The sequence below is a fragment of the Leguminivora glycinivorella genome, chromosome 5 (genome assembly GCF_023078275.1).
Source record: "Leguminivora glycinivorella isolate SPB_JAAS2020 chromosome 5, LegGlyc_1.1, whole genome shotgun sequence".
NCBI lineage: Eukaryota > Metazoa > Arthropoda > Insecta > Lepidoptera > Tortricidae > Leguminivora > Leguminivora glycinivorella.
This window is the reverse complement of record NC_062975.1, coordinates 17931192-17951932: the sequence shown is the minus strand read 5'-3', so window position 1 is coordinate 17951932 and position 20741 is coordinate 17931192. Positions and strand designations below refer to the sequence as shown.

Below are 20741 nucleotides of genomic sequence, written 5' to 3'. Positions count from 1 at the left end.
ATCAGATTAAGTTAGCTCTGCGTGGCATTTGCTAAGACAAACTAGACAAAGTGTTATTGGGGCAACATCAATGAATGTAAAATTTCTACAAAAATAATTATATTGAAATGTCGCAATATACCCTGTAGGTACACGTAATTAAAACAACAGAATAGTTTACTCGTTTTCAGGTCTTTTACCCTTTATACTTGATTGCTACCTGTATATTTGATGTATGACTCTATGTGTTCTGAAGAATGAATAAAAAAATAAAATATGATAGTTAACTTATTTCCACCTTATAGAATTTATTTTAGAATCCGTTGTTTTGTTGAGAATTAAGTGTACGCCTTCACCGAAAACTTATAATTTTAACACCAGCAAACTCCAAATTGATAATGATTGTATGCATCAGTTTGCAATGTTTGCATGCCTGCAATTTCAAAATAAAAAATAAAGTAGTACTAGGTAGCCCATTTTTACCCAGAACCTATTTTTAGTCTCAATTCTTTAAAGTTATACGCTCGATCTCCTTTAAATTATAATTTGGTGGGCAGGTTTTTCTCGGTTACCTTAGGCCGTTTTCACATTATCCGATCCGATATCGGATGTCGGAAGGATTGCAATAGAAAAAATCCAAGATGGCGCCTGTAATGTATGGGATATCGGATCGGATAATGTGAAAACGCACTTACGGTTTACAAAATATCATGAATAAAAAATATTATCAATTAAAATCTGCAATTTTATTCCAATAATCGTTGTTCAACATTTTAATTTTCAGCGGAAGTCATTAATGCTTAGCTGGTTCGACGATCATAGGAGCAGTGTACCCAGGGTACCCATAGTAAGACGGCACTACCACTCTGCCGCTCGATGAAGGGAAGAAACCGCCTATGAAGGGAAGGTTTGGCAGATTGAAGCTAGGGAAAGAGTTGATCCAGTTGGTGAAGTAGGAAAGAGGCTTGCTGGTATCCAGTTTCACTAAAACAGGCTTGGATTCTTCAAATTTTGGCAACTCCGGGGCCTCTGGAAGCTCTTCCAGTTTCCAGTCCTTTGGCTCAGCGATTTCCTCTTTAGGGTCGATCATCACGGTTCTTAGAGGAAGAATTGGCGCCGGGTAACCCGTATAAGGATAGTCGTACGCGATGTAAGGAGACATGAGAAGGCGGGACTCCTCAGGGGTCATTGTTTCTTCCGGGATGGCTGGAGCAGCCAACGCGGTTCCAACGAGGCAAAGAGCTACTAGGAGAAACATCTGAGAAAAAAAGGAAAATGATAAGTCTGACAATCATCGATTAGACAAAGAATTTTTACTACTAGATCCCACCTCATAATTTCACAATATTCCTTGATAATTTTCACAATATTCTGCAAAGGGGCAAACAAGCAGCCAAGAGCTTAGAAGACAATCATATATTATGCCCAAAGCGATGTCACTTGACTTTACCAATTAGACTTGCACTTTGTTCTCCTGTTGCTTTCTCTTTGATCAGTGGTACTGTCTAGTAGTAACCTAATAGACAGGTACAATTTGAGGGTATGAATATTAAAAGTTTTGCTTGCCTTACCTTGTCTTTTTCACAACTGAATTTGCTATGATTGTCTTGAGAAACGATACGCTTTATATACAAACCAAAACAGTAAGATATAATTATAAAACAATAAATATGAAATTAATAAAATCTTGATTTCTTATTTTGCGGTAATAGATATTTAGCTTTTTAAGGCTGATGACACAAGCATAACCACATGATGAGAAATAAATTGCTTCAAGTATTAAGATGTATTTGAGGGATTGATTGGTTTCTTAAAGTAAAGTAAAACTAGTAGGTATCCGTTTTGTAGAAGAGACAAACGTCTTGTGAGCACCAGCTCTAACTACTCGTATTTGTATTTAAATTATAGTATGTATTTTTCAGTACGTACATAATTAATATTGTGTTTTAAAATTCCCGCACTGTTAGTTTGCAAAGTTGTACATACATTTCCAGTCAGGGGGCCGATTTTTGAATCTCGGCCATTCGGTTTCGTGACATTCGTTCAATAATATCTCCACTACTAGCGATTTAAATTCTACTAACAGAATCGAAAACGAGTAGTCATTACCACTAGTTTTAAAATTACTAGCCGTCCATTTTCAAAAATAGCATAACGTCGTTTTCCACAGACTTTCGAACGGCGAATTCGTGCGTTCAAAATTCAAAAATCGATCCCCGGTCGAAACTTCAAAGGACCATATGTAGTTTACATATTATCAATTTATCATACACGTGCGAAGAGGAAGTTTGGAACTCATGTCGATTTAAACTCCCTTCGGTCGTGTTTTAATTTATCGCCACTCGTCTCGAACTTCCTCTTTACACCGTGTATCGTAATGTACTAGGTATTACAGCAATCAATATGCTGCTAAAGTCTCGCACTAATGCGAAATGTAGTAAAAAACCTGTAAGCTACTGTTTTTTCCAGACGGTAAAAGTTTATGGTCGGAGGTTTTTATTAACCGCCTTCCAAATCTCAAAGGAAGGGGTTCTCAATTCGTCTGTATTTTTTTTTTAATGTTTGTTCCTCGATATCTCCTTCGTTACTGGACCGATTTTGAAAATTTTTTTTTTTTGATTGAATGTATATGCATACAGATTGGTCCCATTTTTCTCAGAACCCAGTTCTGATGATGGAATCCTGGAGAAATCGAGGGAACTCCTCAAATCTGAAAGGCATACATATGGTGATTTTTGTGTTTTTAAAGGAACAGCATGCATTTACGTACGGAACAGTGACATTTGGTGCAGTGGAACTCCTGATGATGGTCAGAATGGAACTCCTCAAATCTGAACGGCACACTTATAGTGACTTTGGTATTTTTATAAGAACAGCATGCACTTACGTCCAGAACAGTGACATTTGGTGCAGTGGAACTGCTCATGATGGTCAGAACGGAACTCCTCAAATCTGAACGGCACACTTATAGTGACTTTGGTATTTTTATAAGAACAGCATGCACTTACGTCCAGAACAGTGACATTTGGTGCAGTGGAACTGCTGATGAAGAGTGAGCCGCCCCTGGTTAGAGTTCCGTTCTGAAAATCATTCTCATCTGTAAGTACTTCAGAATCATCCAAATTTCAAAATTGGTTCAGAAATGGCGGAGATATCGAATAACAAACATTAAAAATATACAGACGAATTGATAACATAATCCAACATTTGAAAGTATTTATCACCAGAACCCCAAAGGAAGGCGGTTTTTTTTTCTTAAAATTATTTCTAGCCAGTTCGATTTTCATATCGCTAATGAAAGAAATAAATGCAAAGTATAAACGGTGTAACATGAGGATACCGATTAATTTTAACAGCGTATTCCTCACCATGCCTGGATGAGCTACTGGTCCATGAAGGAGCTAATGAAGGGCGACCTTCCAATGTTACTAAAGCGTAAACTCGTTGACATGTGTATACTGCCTGTCCTAACCTACGCTACGGTGCCCAAACCTGGTCACTCACCGAGAGTCAGAAGTCCCAACTGAAGGTTTGCCAGCGAGAAATGGCGCTCCAGCATCCTGGGTGTCACAAGGATGGACCGCATCAGAAACACTACGCTTCGCTCTAAAACTCGCATAGCTGACGTAGGGGAAAAGACCGCCAGGCTGAAGTGGGACTGGGCAGGCCACGTCTACCGCATGCATCAGGATAGGTGGGCTAATATAACCACAAAGTGGATGCCGACAAAGAAGTGGGGACGTGGCAGGGGTAGGCCAAAATGGCGGGACGACTTGGACACCTTTATTGACTGGCCGGAAAAAGCACACCAGAGGGAGTTGTGGATATCATGGGGAGACGCCTTTGCCCAGCAGTGGGACACTATAACGGGTTAAAAAAAATTCCTCATCATATTAGAAGAGTCATATGAACTTTTCTGGATTTCGCCTCCTTTCAGAGTTATGAGCATTTAAAAAACTAACAACTATTTATTATTTCTCAGAACAAAATGCTGTTTTGATGGCGATGATGCCTTTATCAGACATGATCCAACGATCCTCGTTGATAGATATTAAAAAGTAACTAGTTTCAAAAAACTATATTAAATTTTTATTTTATTTTAAATGCCAGTTTTAGGAATAACCACGGAATAATATTTACTTTTTGAAAGAAAATACATCTTTTTAGGTTTCCGTACCAAAAAGGTACAAAAGGAACCCTTATGGTGCCGCTCTGTCCGTCTGTCTGTCTGTCACATTACTAAATAATATATGTCGAGAATTTCTTATGCTATCGATTTGAAATTTGGAATAGTTATGAACATTTTTACCTTCTACAAATTTAATGTATAATTTTTTAAATTTATTAATATTAATTAGAGAAAATGGCCAAAATGAAAGGGGGGCAAACTGTAAATGTCAAGTTACTAGGTCAGGTGGGGTATCGTTAGAAAGAGCTCAAATTGTGTATATCAAAACAATTTTTTATAATTTTTTTTTATTTCGAAAAAAAGAATTTTGAAGGAAAATGTAAAAAAGTTTTTTTTTAATAATTTTTTATATAAAAAAAACTTTTTAGATTTTTACTTTCAATTTAAACACTCTTGCGGATATATATCGTTCTTGTAATTAATATGACATTTTAAGTAAAATATCTTCTTTCAAATAAAATAAAAACAGCCGAAATCGGTTAACATTATAAAGAATTATCCCCGAAAACCAACATGCTATACAGGTTGCGCAAATTCACCGATAGATGGCGTTATACATAATAGTATTATTAGTACCGACTGTATACAGTCTTTAGAGTTATCTGAGAAACTTGAGATTATTTTAACTAGGTAATGAAAGTGTGTACGGAACCCTCGGTGAGCGAGTCCGACTCGCAGTTGGCCGGTTTCCAATTTTTATTATAAATGGGATTACTCTTGGCCATAGACTAGCCAAAGGCAAGGACATGGCCTTCAATGGAGTGAGTTCGCCCAAAGATGACATCCATCCAATAAAACAAAAAAGTACCTACACAAAATAGTACATTTCGATACAAGTGCGAAAAGAGGAAGTTCGAAACGAGTGGCGATAAATTAAAAAAGAGTTTTAAATCGACACGAATTTCCATTTCGCACGTGTATCGAACGACGTTTTTCTGTACAGATGGACCTCCGAAGTTTCGACCTGGCATATAATGAACCACTTCTCGCACTAGTGCGTAAAAAAAACACCAGCTGTACTGAAAAAAATTTTTTTTGGCGAAATTTGCTTGACGTCATTTAACATTTTATCTTTATTTTGCCCTCAGAAATGCGTAGTTACAGTCTTACGGTTTCCTCGTGTATGTTATTTACTTTTCATCACACCCGCACTTTAAATGTGCTATTGCACGCAGGCGGAGTGTGAGTTATAGAAAAATCGTTCTCCCAAGGGAATAATGAAATTTCTTGTACCGTACTTAACTTTTTCACATCTATTTACATATTTTTTACATTGCGAGTGTGATGAAAAACATTGTGTGTAACTCGGGGAGTATGAATATTACTAACTCGAGTTTTTAAATCGCTCCGGCAAGCCGTCGCGATTTAACTTACTCTCGTTAGTAATATTCAACTTCCTCCCCTTGTTGCACAATGTACTATTACGATGTTACACTGTAGGAATAAGTAATTAAATTACAATGAAATCAAACATAAAACACCCAGTTCAACTTTTATTTCTGAAAAATAGTTATTTACATACCTATGTAGGATGTAACTCAGAATTAAGGCATGTATCTAAATGAGTATAACCCTCATTTGAGTATGAGCCCCCATTCAGAGTCCAATGGGTAGATATGAGCTATTAAGAGTGTTCTTTATTTATAATATTTTGTCGGTGGAAAACCAGCATGCTGTCCGCCTGTTGATAAGTCACGGTAACATAATGGACGCCTGTAATTTCCCAGGGATACTAATCCCTAGGAAATTACAGGCGATGTACGGCAGGGATGTACTAACATGCGAGTTGCCGACAATGCCGACCCTAACACTCCTCCAGTTAAACAGCGTAGAACAGAGATACACAATACAGTGTGAATCTAGATAACCTGAATATCAGACCACAATGCCAATATAAAATCAGGTTACACATTATCCTTCTAAAATGTAATAGCAAAGTGTCTTAAGTACCCTAGAACAAAGTGCCTTAAGTACTACCTCTAGAACCCGACTGCTGAATCTACAAGCCTCGAGCGTATAAGCCTCGAACTAAAAAAATCCTGTTGCTGCTTACGAGCGCTGAAATCTCTAACCTCAAACTTTAACACTTTCGAAACCGGGCTCTACGCGGCGCTACGACATTTTCGCTACATACGGGGAAACCCATGTAATCGGCTACGCTTCTACGAGCGGTGTGCCCGACAGTCGGGTTCTTGGTAGCGAAAGTGTGCCTCTTTAGCTTTGGAGGTGTAAGTTTTTAAAATGATGATCGTTTGAAAACCTTAAATGCCTTAAAGAAACTAGAAGTACCAACCTGTGAATGATAATAGATTTTTGGATTTTATAATATTTATCTTTTTCTAATGCAGCATGCGAAATATGTGTAAAATGACATGCAGGATACTTGATTGGCTTTTAATTAGGTACCATTCAAAAATCGTATAGGTACACCGATGACATGACTGTTTGATTAGTTTTTCATATTTCATGTGAGCTATTAAGAGTGTTCTTTATTTAAACACTCCTCCAGTTAAACAGCGTAGAACAGAGATACACAATACAGTGTGAATCTAGATAACCTGAATATCAGACCACAATGCCAATATAAAATCAGGTTACTCATTATCCTTCTAAAATGTAATAGCAAAGTTAGTGATAAGACTGATAAGCACGATATGTATACTCAAATAAAAAAAAAGAAACAAAGTACGTACGTACGTACGTACCTATACAATTTTCTCTGTACTTTAAAATATGTTGCCTATTACTTAGGAAAATTAGAAGTGGTTCCTCGTACAAGAAATTCTTCATTCAAGAAATAAATGAAATCATAAATATTTCTAGACGATGTTTCAAAATAAGACGACCATTTGTAAAAATACTCCAATTAATTTTATTGCACAACATGAGATAGGTAGATAAGTTGCGATTAAGGCTTATCGTCAACGATAACAGCACCGGGATACCCACTGTACCCAGTATAGTAAGCTGGAGAATACATAACCCTAGGGCGGAACCAGGTGCCAATGTATGACGGAATGCTGCTTATGCTAGGGAAGGCGTTGAAGAAGTTGGAAAAGAAGAGGGAGGCTTGGGGATCGCTAAGTTGATTAGAACCGGTTCAGGTTTAGTCTCAGGTTTGAACTCAGGGGCAGCTGGGAGCGTAGGTAGGGGTTCCTTTGGCTCTTCAGTCAATTCCTCCTTTGGCTCTTCGATAGGCTCAGGGAGCTCTTCCTTTGGCTCTTCGATCGGCTCAGGGATTTCTTCCGTTGGCTCTTCAATCGGCTCAGATAATTCTTCCTTTGGCTCTTCAATGGGCTCAGAGAATTCTTCCATCGGCTCTGGCTCATTGTACTCCTCCTTAGGTTCCGGCTCGATCCTCATGTTTAAGGTCCTCAGGAACAGTGTCGGGTCAGGGTACGAGATGTATGGAGAAACTATGATGTGGGACTCCTCGGCGATCATTGGTGGTTCGGGGATGGAGGCTGGAGCCGCCAGGGCGGTTGCCACTAGGCATAGGGCTACTAGGAGAAACATCTAGAAATAGAATAAAATGTTATATTAGTGACTGTAATTCACTTTAAGATGTGCAATATCATTTTTCAGTTAAATATAGAGGCATAATATAGTTTTTACTTTTTACATATTTAATATTTGCAAAAAGCAAATATTAGAACTTACCGTTGACTTTGGCACAGATGAAACTGCAATGATTATATTGAGAAAAATTCCACTTATATACAGATAAAGACGAAAGGTATAATTATGAAACCCATTCAAAACAAATAAAAACTAACAGTTTTCATTTTTAGGTACCTGCTTACTTCTTGCGGTTAAAGTCAAAACACATTAGGCAAACATATTAAAATCTCTTTTCATTTCACCTGTTAGAATCGAGAGAATTCGGATAGCTACAACTATTAATAGCTTATTAAAGAGATTATTTAATTTTACAATGCAAGCTGTACCCTAGCCTGAATTACTAGTTTGCATGGATAAGGGCTACCAGCCTGGCCAACGTCACAATTGCTTACGCTTCGTAAGCGTAACGTAGTATCTCCCTATCGCTCTACTGTAGAGGTGCGGCAGGAGACAGATTGCGTTTCGATCGATCGCCGCGTAATGTCAACGATTGTCACTTCCTATGCGGGACATGTAAGAGAAAACTTTGAATATTTTTGATGTTCTTCCAACACCTGAATTTTTTCTACCACTTTCTGCGTCAAAAAAGAATGTAATTAATTGATGCGTTTTCTTTGTTCTTCATATCTTAAAAATATATAAGTAGGCAACTAGTTTTATGTATTTAGCAATAAATAAAATTATTAACACATTAAAACTAAGTATGTGTTTGCTCAAGTTATGGGTATATGGCACGCCATTAACTTAAAAATTATTTTAATATTAATAAATACCTATCTGTAAAATGTAAAATTATGTAATAATGCTGACAAGCCACCTGAAAGAATACGTTCTCTGTTACTTATGAACATCAGCAGGGCCCGTAACTTTCATGCCGATAACATCAATTTGACGTCACGCTGCATATATATAGGTGATTCAAATAGTTTTACTGTAATAATTAATCATTATTCATTAATCAATTTTTATCATGGACAAATGACTTCAAAAGTAAGCTATTCATACGTGAAATAATTAATACTACTTGATACGTGAAACGAAAAGGAAACAATTTGTTTTGTTTTAACAATTTATTGAAATATGGTAATAAACATATTTAATAGAATGTAAAAAAATAAACCAATAATTTAATTTAGTTTTACGTATCAAGTAGGTATTAATTATTTCACGTATGAATAGATTAGTTTTGAAGTCATGATTAAAATTATTGATGTATAATGATTAATTATTAAATAAAAGTCTTGAATCACCTATAATCAGCGTGACATCTAATGTATGTCATCGGCATGAAAGTTACGGGCCCTGTACATCAGAATAGAATAGAATAGAAATCTTTATTTCTTATGGTCAAGTTACAATTGGTGCGACATATTCTGCCTACATCGGCGTAGAAATATTACAATTTATTAATAACTAAGGAACTCGTTAACTGAATAAAAACACATGTCTAATAACCAACCAAACATTTTCCTCTGGAAGTTATTTAAATCTGTTATTGATGCAATGTCTTTAGGAATCTTGTTATAACATCAGAAAAGGAATTTTGTTATAACATCAGTAACATCAGAAAAACCAGCAAGCCAGGATTAAGCTTATTTTGATTTGAATCACTATTAGATAGAGCAATTTGGCAAAACTGGCGATGCTAGGTACAATTGGTGCGACATATTCTGCCTACATCGTCAAGTTACAATTGGTGCGACATATTCTGCCTACATCGGCGTAGAAATATTACAATTTATTAATAACTAAGGAACTCGTTAACTGAATAAAAACACATGTCTAATAACCAACCAAACATTTTCCTCTGGAAGTTATTTAAATCTGTTATTGATACAATGTCTGTTATAACATCAGTAACATCAGAAAAACCAGCAAGCCAGGATTAAGCTTATTTTGATTTGAATCACTATTAGATAGAGCAATTTGGCAAAACTGGCGATGCTAGGTATATGCGATAGCTGAGAAACAGTATATAGGAACATCAATTAAGGATTTCTAGAAATTCAGTAGGCTTTATTGATTATACTTAGTCACTACTTACTTGAGTAAGTAGTTATCACAACGGTGTTATGTGTATAGATTTAAATTAAGAAACTTCAAGAGAAGAATTACCTATCAAGAATTTTGCAAAAACATTGTTCCCTAAAAGAGGGAGTTGAAAGCCGCGGCCTAAAGCTGTTAGATATCAATTTATAATATGGCTCATCCACTACTAAGTACGTAAATAACACCATTTTTTATGGTTTGCAGTGAGATCATTTGCAATGGGGTAAAACTGTCTCAAAAACGAAATATAAGCTTACAAGAGTTATTATACTTATTATAGATTAAATTTGTTTTCTATCATGCAGAAACGTCTGTGATCGATTTTTTTCCATTTTTCCTTTAATTTAAAAATATGTGTATTCAATATTAATTTTGGAAAAAAAAAACACAACACCGAATACTCATATTATAATGTATTCACATCATAATCAATAAATATTCAAATTAACTACCTTATACTAAATAGAAATTTAAATAAAACATTATTACGGTCTAGGAACTTGAAAAACTACACCACCCGGAAAACTTGTATAGTAAGATCTGTACATAATCTTAGGATTATTATAAGTGAAAGAAGGGAAGAAATTCAAGTTTTGAATTAATGGAGGAAGAGTGATATTAGGCAATGAGATAGAGGGTAATGAAGACGAGGAAGGTAACATAGAAGTTATAGATGACATGGATGGTAGGGAAGGTAATGAGGGCAAGAAGGACGTTAAGGCTGATAAGGAAGGTAAGAAAGGTATTGAAGGTAACCAATCTGTAATGCCACGATTTCTTTGATATAAAGCTAGATTGGCTGGCATTGGTTCAACGTTTATAGTCTTGATTATTTCTGGTACAATCAGAAATTCTTTGCATGGCGACTTCTGCTTGTATTCTTTAGCTACAGGTATAATAATTTCCAAAGTAGAAACAGGATCGCGTAGTACTGGCGTTACAGAGATTAGGGACTCCGCTGTTGCCAGTTCTTCTGAAATAGTTGGAGCTGCCATCGTTATCCCAACGAGGTACAAAGCTAAGAGTAACATCTGAAATATAATATTAGATCATTAAACTGATTGCAATAAATTAATAGCCTTTACGCGTAACTGGGTCAAATCCGATACCAAAGACGTATGTAACTCCGTATAGACGGATAAGATCGAAAAAAACGTACCTCAAAGCCATAGAGAAAAAGGTACGGTGGCCAAGATGGCGTTACACCTTTGGGGAACGCTCGGCTAGATGACGCTAATATTAATATTTGACATTTTATGCATATCAAGCTAAGAACATGGGCCAAATTGTCAAAACTGAGGTTCAAAAGTTTTAAGCTTGTGTCGAGAGATGGCAGTCTATGCACTGTGATTACACATTTTACTTTTAGCTCTCTATAATACTCGATCCTCTTTGTCCGATACAAAGGAAATAAGTACCTGAACTTGGATGTGAGCTAGCTCAGGTTTTCCAACTAGATAGATTAGTAAATACTCAAAAATCATTGTCTATATCTGTAGACAATATTACCCCAGTCACCCCATTTACGGTATTTATGAAGATGGTGAATATTATGATGCAAATAAGAAAATGTCAATAATATTACCTTAACGCGGATGCTGTTAAATATGCACTGATTATTACTTGAATGGTGACTCTCAACTTATACCTGTCGCTAAGTAACCAATGCTAATAGGTACTAGTTTTCATTTCTTCCTAGATAACCAAACAAGTAGGTAGATAATAACATTATTTTTGTTGAAAATTACTAAACGACTTTACACTTGATAACCCCCGACGCAAAAACGATGGGGTGTTATAAGTTTGACGCGTCTGTCTGTCTATCTGTCTGTCTGTCTGTCTGTGTCTGTCTGTGGCGTCGTAGCTCGCGAACGGATAAACCGATTTAGATTTAGTTTTTTTTTTGTTTGAAAGCTGAGTTAGTCGGGAGTGTTCTTCATGAAAATCGGTCCACTATGTCGGGGTTTTTTTCAAAATTTTAAAAAGATAAAGAAGCAGTAGGTAATTAGGTATATGTCACGTGATACCAAAAAAATGTTCTCAATATGGCGGTAATACTTGAAACCCTCAACTACGCTCAGAATTCAATGTACCTACTCCCACGTCCTCCACTATGATAACATATCATTTTGAAAATTATTTCAGAAGGTGTTTTGTTTAAAATAAAAATATAATTATTCGAAAACTGTACACATTTATTCACTGAACCAACTTATCTTACAAAATCAAGCTGTCGACTCCTCAACCTTGTATCCATCAAGGCCGGCGCTGTATTTGGTGATGTGGGTCTTGCCGTCATCACCAATATACGAGGTCTCTCCCTCAGTGACAAGTACATGTCCACCGCTAGGGGAAGGGATTAAGGCGGCCTCGCTCAGATACGACAGTGCCTTCAGCGGTGACGTAACGGAGCGCGTACTGGCCGAATTCGTCGTGGATCTCTTCGTGTTGGAGCGCGGGGAGAGCCCGGCGGGCCGCGGCGGCCTCGAGGGGGCTACGGGGGACTCCCATGGCCAGGGAGACGGCTACCAGGCATGACAGGATGATGAACTGTAAAAGGTAAAGGACAAAGTAATTTGAAGCTTTAAATTAAGAAAAAAATTGGTCTGTTGCTAAGAGGGATTGTCATAACATTTGTAACTGTGTCAAGTTGTATGCCAAATGCCGATGTTATTTTTCAGTTTCAAATTACCGAAATAAGAGTTCCTTTAGTTTCTAATCTGTGATAGGAAACACGCAAAAATATTGCGACACAAAAATTTTATGACATTCGTTTTTATACAAAAGAGATGGTACCTACCTATCCTATCTGACCCCAGAAGGGAACATAGGTCTTTCTTAGTTTCCTCACAATTTATCCCTTTGATGAATTTAATTGTATAATGCTAGACTAAATGATGGTTAAAATACTAAATTAGATACTTACGGTGTTCATGTTAAATGTTCAGTTAACTCAAAAGCCGACTGCTGTGAAACACAACATAAACGTTAGTTTAAATACAAAAGTATGTCATAATCTCCTAATTATGAACCCGAACTTCCACCTGAGAATCCGCATTGATGCAAAGGTTGACATTCTGATTCGAATAACTTGAAATTAGGGTTCTACGCTTTGTACAGATGTAATGCGAAAAGGGTTTCCTTCGTATTTTTCCGGAAACTTTCGTATTTGTCATGCTAGTTCAGTCAATGTCAGTACATCTAGTACTGAGACTGACTGAAATAGCATGATACGTTCTACGTTTCCGAACAATACGAAGGCAAATCTTTTCGTACTACATCTATACCTACCAAAGTATGTTGTTGTTGCTGTTTTCTTTGTTTTACTTTCTTTTTTTGTTCAGTATTATAAGCCTCTATAAATAGGTACCTACAACATAATACTAGTACATAACTGAAAGTTAGCTTGTAACTTGTAATACAGCTGTACAATAAAATTCTACTAGCGTTTAAGATTCCTTGGCGAGGAAGATTGGTTTGTTCATTTACTTTTCATTATATGATTACATCGTATGATATGTTTTTGATATTTTAAGTAGTAATTTAGTTGGTATTCATTCGTTTTTTTTTCTGGATTTTTATGTTGATTTATTTATTTTCACGGAACCAATTTCTTGAACGAAAATAATATTCTACTCTAATTACAATAATTACCTATTACTAAACGTTAATTAGTTATATATAGTTGTTAAGTACTTCAGTTATTAATCGCATATCTTGCATTTTATACTAATAACGGAACAGGGAGGCTTAAAAAGTGATTAGAGCAAAACTATTGTGAATCATTATCGCACAGGTTTAACGTGATAATCCGAATTTCACAAGAAACAATAACAAGTAAATGTAAACAATATAAAATTGAGTACCTTTTCGTTTATATCATCACTTAGTTTCGGTCTTCTGTCATCAAACTGTTGTGATCATGGTAAGTTAGCTTTTTATTTTAATTAAAATATTCAAGTCTTAAAATTACCAAAATATAGTTTAGTAAGAATTAGCAACTGAGTGCAGATTACATAGATAGTAGTTTTTTGCACCGGCCTTTCAATCTGCATCATAAAATACGGCACGTTATTTTTTGTCACATTTGATCGAGTCGCGACTAGCGATTTTTTAAATCCTTAAATGCAGAATTTATTGTTTTTAAAAACAAAGGAAAGTTTCCCTTACACAAAATGTGCTATTTACAATATTTAAGGTAGTTGCCATCCATGTGGCATTCGATTTTTCCACCCTGTATACATCGCTACTCTAATGTAATAAAATTAACGTATCATATTGAGCAACTATTTAAATTATTTTTTCCTTCCAGATTTCAAAAACAATATTCCTGTTTGTCTTTGGGGCGACCATAGCGTCAGCCCAATTCATGCCAAGGCTGATAAGGCCCACAACCTACGATATGTCCCTGATGCCATATCTGCGCTCAACCGGCTGTCCCTCAAGTCCTGCTTTAGCACCCGTCATCTGCCAATTCATGCAACCAAACCTGGGACTCGTTAAACCACAACTGATCAAGCCTACAACATACATCCCACCATTAGTAGTCGAGAAATGCGACGAACCTCAATTAGAAATCGAATTGCCACCATATAAACCCATAGTGATTCCTGAAGCGCCTATACTACCACCAATCACGCTCCCGAAATTCCCGGTACCTGTGATACCAGAGCCTTTACCACCGATGCCTATCGTGGAGCCTTGTGAGCCAGCTCCTGTCGCAGTTTCGTCAGCTATTAGCGTACCAGTTGGGCCTATGCTGCCACCGCTCGCGATGCCTGCTTTGCCTGAGATTATCGAGTATCGCGGAGCTGATATATCCGAGACTGTGATAAATGGGGTCGGCTATGAAGGTATGCTGGTTCCTGAAGCTCCGACAGTTGTTATTCCTGAAGCCATGCCGGGATCAGTTGTTAAGCCCTTATCAAACTCTGCACTAGCGGTACCTGCTCTGACTGAGATTATTGAGTACCATGGAGCTGATATATCTGAGACGGTGATCGATACTGATGGGCTCGACTATCAAGCTATGTTGGTTCCAGAAGCTCCGACAGTTTTAATTCCTGAGGCCATACCTGGAACAGTTATCAAGCCTTTATCCATCCCGCCGGCTCCTGTGCTTCCTCCAGCACCTCTGCCCGAAATCCCCATTCGCGAACCTGTCCCCGAAATTCCAGTTCGCGTAGAAATCCCTGCACCGATAAGGCCACCGATGTTGATTGAGGAACCTTGCATTACTGACGTCATAGTGCCTGAGCGTGTACCAATGCCAATTGCTCACATGCCAGTCCCACATCCTGTGCCAATGCCAATTGTTCCCATGCCATTTCCACGACCTGTACCAATGCCTATCGTTCCTGTCCGTGAGCCAGTAGTAGCTGAACCTTGCGAGCCAGCGATTGCGCCAGTGGTGAAGTTGCCTGCGCGTCCAGTCTTGATGCCTGCCTTCCCTGCACCAGCGACTGGGCCGGTCTTGTTCCCTGCTCGCAATATGTTCGTGAACCGGAATGTTGTGGTTTCGTCGTTACCATACAATCCGTACATGCGTCGCATTTAAGAATGGTCCCAGTTTCGAAATAAATAAATTGAAAAGAGTAATGTTTGATGTTTTAATTTGCCTACTATTTAGGTACCTTAGGGCACCTAATTAATTGAGTCTAAATAGTGAGGATATCTGATTTATCCAATATCCACCTTGGATTTTCATCATTCCCTTCTTTAGCGTAAACAATATTCTAAGGAACACATCTAACTTTAACTTTTTGCCAAGTGCTCATGATCATGTCTAAATACACCACACGCCCCACGCTTTTGGAACCCATGGTAAACGTTGCTTAATATGACCTATAAATATTTAATATATGATTACAATCAGTTTTAATTAGATGAAATAAGAATATTTATTAAATGAACATATTTATATAATTATACAAGAAACTAAAGACTAAACTTAAAAGATAGCTAATGTCAAAAAAAAGGCCCTTTATATATAAAGGGAATTATAAACTCTGCCGTTTTCAAGCAAAAGGTTATGTATCTTCTTTACCTAAGACATAAGAACGCACTAACAGATGATCACGTGGGATTTTATTACGAGTATATTGTATTATATGTTGCCTATTATTTAGGTTACATCCAATCATCCAATTCAGCTGACCGATCAAATCCCGCATTGTAATGAAACTCGTATGCGAGATCTCGCACCGTGTAACTGTAAGTCCTTACTCGTCGTAAGGGCCCATTTAGATGGTACGAGAACTCACATACGAGTTTTATTACATTGCGGTATTTGATGGCTGTGCAAAATTGTGTGTAACCTCAAAAGCCCGCAATATAACTAAAAACGCATACGAGTTCACACGCCGTCTAAATCATCCTATAAATAAGGTAGCTACTTAGTATTATATCGAATTCGACGTATCATAAACGCCTTTCCTATGTAGAGGAACAAAATCCATATAATCTAGTTAATGTTTTGCCATAGGTACTACGTTAATGTAGCATACTTTTACTGAACCTACGGGCCGAAGCTAAGCGGTCACCATAGCCTATGGACACCTGGAACTCGTAAATTTTGCCTATCCAAATATTGTATATAACAACCTCATTGAACAACGCCAGGGACGATATAGTTAGAGTATCTAGGTGGTGGTATTTGGCTGAGGACTTCGGTAAGGTAACTTCCCCACTCGAGTTGGTCTCTTCTCTCAATATGGAATGCCCTCCACAGTATCCATTCATACGATATAATAAAACCAATATAATGATCACTACAATAGGCTCAGCCTGTAACTTGACACCTGAAACAAATGCACCTACCCAGGACGTAAGCACACACGGAAAAAAAAGTGACATTAGTGTAAACTTTTTTTATATGTATCTCGCTCGTATTAATAACTTACTTCAACACAATATTGAATATGCCAATGTCAAACTCGTGATATGGTTAAAATAAATAAATATTGTGAGACACCTTACACAGATCAACCTAGCCCCAAACTAAGCAAAGTACAAACTTTGCTTGGACTATGTGAGGGTGCTAAGCGACGATACGATTACTCATAGGTACTTATGTACAAAGAAAACATCCATGACTCAGGAACAAATATCTCATATCATAGGGATTATTAAAGATCTTCGACAAGCATAGAGATAATTAAAGATCTTCGACTATGACTGCAATTTTTCCCACTAAGAAAATAGAAAGTCGTGGGAGAGGCACACATTTATTATTGACCGAAATTTTGTAAAGGTATAAAGGCCTTAATTTCTGTCTGGCTGAATAAAACTGTCCTAATATGCCTGGATGTCCTCTCTAAAGGATGCATTTTTCAACTGATTCTCATGGAAAGTTATGCACAGGTCCAATAAGTAATACATATACTTTTTTGCATGGAAGGGGACACTTCCTACAGGACAAAGTTTGTATTTCAGGGTCGAATCGTGTTTTACTTGTGTTATCCATAACTATCTCATGCATGGCATAAGTGGCAGTGTACGTAAAGGGACATTATTTTTTTTTATTTTTTTATTTAGGTATAGAGATGGGCGCTGACGGGTAAATACCGGGAAAATACCCATATCTACCCAATCTACCCGGTATTTACCCGTATCTACCCAAATTAGCGGGTATAAAAAATAATCTATGAAATTAAAGATTATTCTTAATTTACATGACTGAAATATATTTTTCTACTAAAATAAATATATATATTTAACTAACTATTCTAACTAATATTAAAATGTTAACAGAGATTCAAAATATTCCATATATCATGTGTAATTTACCACATTCAATTAAAAAGTTGTATTCCCCAGATGTTTTAGGCCCACTAAGTATTCAAATAACTTAAAACACGGTGGACAGACAAATTCAAATTCATTAGCCAATGAGGTCACAGCTTTGCAAAACGCCAGGTAGGTGCATCCGTATTGAAAGGGTGCAATAAGTCACTTGACCGGTCAGTTACTTTTTTTTATTTTTATTTATGGGATACTTATACTTTAGTTTGTACTTAGCTAAACAAGCGCCACGTCCATGTGTGATTTTAATTAACACTTGCTTTGAATTCGGACTGTAATAATGCCTTCTATGTGACTTCGGCTAGATAGTCTAGATACTGGACTTCGGCTAGATAGTAGGCTTTACCAAACAAACAGCAAGTAACATTTTAGTGCTATAATTTTGGTTTTCGACGCTAAAAGCTACTATAGATGTCGTATAAAGGTTTTCGGCGTGACCGCCTGTCGTATAAAAGCCTCCAGTAACACCTTTTAGCTCTATAAGCTTGTACCGCTAAAAGGTGTTATTAGGAAGTTGGTCTATAACAGGATCAAATATGACTACTATAGGTCTATATTATTGTATAATAGTGTTAGGAATCACTGCTATGCAATCAATTTGCGCTATTAAGGTTCCCGACAAGCCGCTATGGTTGTTGCGTTATACAGCTAAAAGGTGTTATCAGGAAGTGGTGTAAACGTTTATATCACCATTTTATAGAGCCGCTATAGGCCTGGTCTATAACAGGATCAAATATGACTATTATAGAACAATATTACTGTATAATGGTGTTAGAAATCACTGTTATGCAATCAATTTGCGCTATTAAGGTTCCCGACAAGCCGCTATAGTTGTTGTGTTATACAGCTAAAAGGTGTTATTAGGAAGTGATGTAAACGTTTATATCACCATTTTATAGAGCCGCTATAGGCCTGGTCTATAACAGGATCAAATAAGAACAATATTATTGTATAATAGTGTTAGGAATCACTGTTATGCTATCAATTTGCGCTATTAAGGTTACCAACAAGCCGCTTATAGTATTTTTAGTAGTTGTGTTTTAACAGATTTAAAACCTAACTATACCACTATTTTTGGATATAGTGGCTTTGGAAAACACTGCTATAGTATTTAACACTGTATAGTAGTGATATGAATACCATTATACTGCCGTCCTATCACTAGAACCCCTCTAAGCTGCATATTACCAGTTTTCATTTGGGTAAATATTCTTAAATAGGAAAGAATTCCCCATCGACTAGTCTTGGAATCATATTTTTATCATTTTTAGTTACCGAGATACAGAGTCGACATACCTCGCTAAGTGCACTATTTTATAACCCTTTTCAATAGTATAAAACCGCAAACCCACATTTGTCTTCTATAACTTATATTAAAGCGCTTAGCAGTTGTTTATCTTCATAGTTTTATCACACGATACATAACTATAACAACGTTACTTGACATAAGCTTCATAAATTCCCATTAAAGCCGTTTAATTGCGTTATTACATTTTATAATATTCACTTTTTTAAATAAAATACTACGCTTAAACACGGCTAAAGTCCTTTAACCGTGTATTTAAAGACTTTCATTGTAATTTCGGTTACAAATACATCACTATAACCTAGTTACTGCGCTTTACGGTGAATTTATTACTAAAAAATATTCATAATGCCACACTGAAACAGGACAAACCAGCAAAGCTACGCTAAAACCCCGCTAGTTGTAAAAGTATACCTTCCAAAGTTATTGCGCCAGTCCGACACTCGACAGTCGGCCGAGCGGCTCGCGCGCAGAAGGTTGTGCGAAGGCTGTAGTGACCGGTGAATGAACATTTTCTCCTTAAAATGTTAAGAAACCGAAGACCAGGTAAGTGTTAAATATCTTTTTTTTTCAAGCACAACTTGCCTTTTGCTAACGTATTATCGTTTAACGTATTAACATATACACGTTTGCCGCGACAAGTAAATACCTAACTCATAAGTAATTCGATCAAGAGCCCAGTTAAAACTATTGTGTACAAATAAAGCGTAAACAAAAAAGTCAAGAAATTACATTGTACCATCCTATTGCTATGTAGGCATTGCCATAGCCACATACATTTTGTAAGCATTTATTTACCTTATAATGTTTTAGTACCTATGTAGGTATGGATTACTTGCGCAACATTATATTACCGACAAGCTGATTTAATAATGCAGTCAAAAATCAAATTAATTAATGTTATTTCTTTTAGGCTTGTTACGAACTTCAGGATACAAACGATAACAGAGATCTGCGAATAAAATGAATACCGAAAAACCGACCACAAGTCATCACACCAGCAGTAAGTTTAATAAATGTAGAACAGAAGGGGATTGCTCAACTCGATCTTTACCAAGGAACATTCTATCGTTGTGTATTGTTTCAAGAATTTTTGAGATTGATACCTCAGAATTCTTTGCCTAACTTAGCCACGTCGAACGTTTCTGCTTTAATTTTCAATGCTGACGAAAATACATCAATTTTAAAACTCCCTTTTACTGGTCCAAGCTAAAACCGTTGCTGACGATCATCGAATTTGGGTTTATCCTTCGTTGTAACAAAATCGAACAACGTTTAATCATTCGTAAAATGCTTCTCATCTTGATATAAGGAAAGAAGGTATTTGACTATTCCGTCGCAGACGCATTGAAACTACAAGTGATGACTCGAAAGAAGAAGAACTCTATACCTAGCATGTAAAAATTGTAAAATGACAACATATGTATAATCCAAAATGAAGCTTTATCTTGATTTATCCGCTCCAATTCATACAAACAACAGAGAAACAGACTTAAATTTAACCTAGTTAATACAATTTTAAGCAATGATGCACCTGATTTTACCAGAAATTGTTAACAAAGATCTCTATATTGATTCTAGTTTAAAGAAAAAAAATATGTATGATATATAAGTATTCTGCTGTACCTATTCATTCAGACCCTTCAAATCCAGAAGTTTTACATACAGAAAAGGAGGACTGACCTACACATAAGTACATATAACCATTTATCGATGTAGAACCACCGTCGATATAGAGCACTACACTCGTAATATTAATATTAATAATACAACTGTCGAAAACCAAACGCACAA

The 20741-nt window shown here is 36.6% G+C and overlaps 4 protein-coding genes across 5 annotated transcripts in view; 1 reads left to right on the top strand and 3 right to left on the bottom strand.

The window, feature by feature from the left end:
- Positions 1–703: 703 nt before the first annotated feature.
- Positions 704–1573, bottom strand: LOC125225962. Its single transcript, XM_048129776.1, has 2 exons — positions 1551–1573; positions 704–1237 (listed from the first exon to the last, which is right to left on the bottom strand). Exon 2 carries the CDS (start codon positions 1235–1237, stop codon positions 773–775), a length of 465 nt encoding a protein of 154 aa, XP_047985733.1. The 5' UTR covers positions 1551–1573; the 3' UTR covers positions 704–772.
- Positions 1574–7192: 5619 nt separating this feature from the next.
- LOC125226553 (diacylglycerol kinase kappa-like) lies at positions 7193–10833 on the bottom strand. Its single transcript, XM_048130547.1, has 2 exons — positions 10681–10833; positions 7193–7684 (listed from the first exon to the last, which is right to left on the bottom strand). The coding sequence occupies exons 1-2, from the start codon at positions 10831–10833 to the stop codon at positions 7193–7195; spliced, it is 645 nt and encodes a 214-aa protein (XP_047986504.1).
- The window catches only part of LOC125226137 (cytochrome P450 302a1, mitochondrial), a 40537-nt gene continuing 30121 nt past the window's right edge, over positions 10326–20741 (bottom strand). For both annotated transcript variants that reach the window (XM_048130027.1, XM_048130025.1), the window contains exon 9: positions 10326–10869. The gene's annotated coding sequence lies outside the window, so the exon portion shown is untranslated. The remainder of the gene's footprint in view (positions 10870–20741) is intronic.
- LOC125226138 (calphotin-like) lies at positions 13742–15443 on the top strand. The gene is made up of 2 exons (XM_048130028.1): positions 13742–13763; positions 14151–15443. Exons 1-2 carry the CDS (start codon positions 13761–13763, stop codon positions 15393–15395), a joined length of 1248 nt encoding a protein of 415 aa, XP_047985985.1. The 5' UTR covers positions 13742–13760; the 3' UTR covers positions 15396–15443.

Coding starts and splice junctions, on each gene's coding strand:
- LOC125225962 (XM_048129776.1), bottom strand. CDS start 1,237: ATGTTTCTCCTAGTAGCTCTTTGCCTCGTTGGAACCGCGTTGGCTGCT.
- LOC125226553 (XM_048130547.1), bottom strand. CDS start 10,833: ATGGCAGCTCCAACTATTTCAGAAGAACTGGCAACAGCGGAGTCCCTA. Junction 7,685..10,680: donor CATGCAAAGAATTTCTGATT/GTACCAGAAATA, acceptor TTCTATTTCTAG/ATGTTTCTCCTAGTAGCCCT.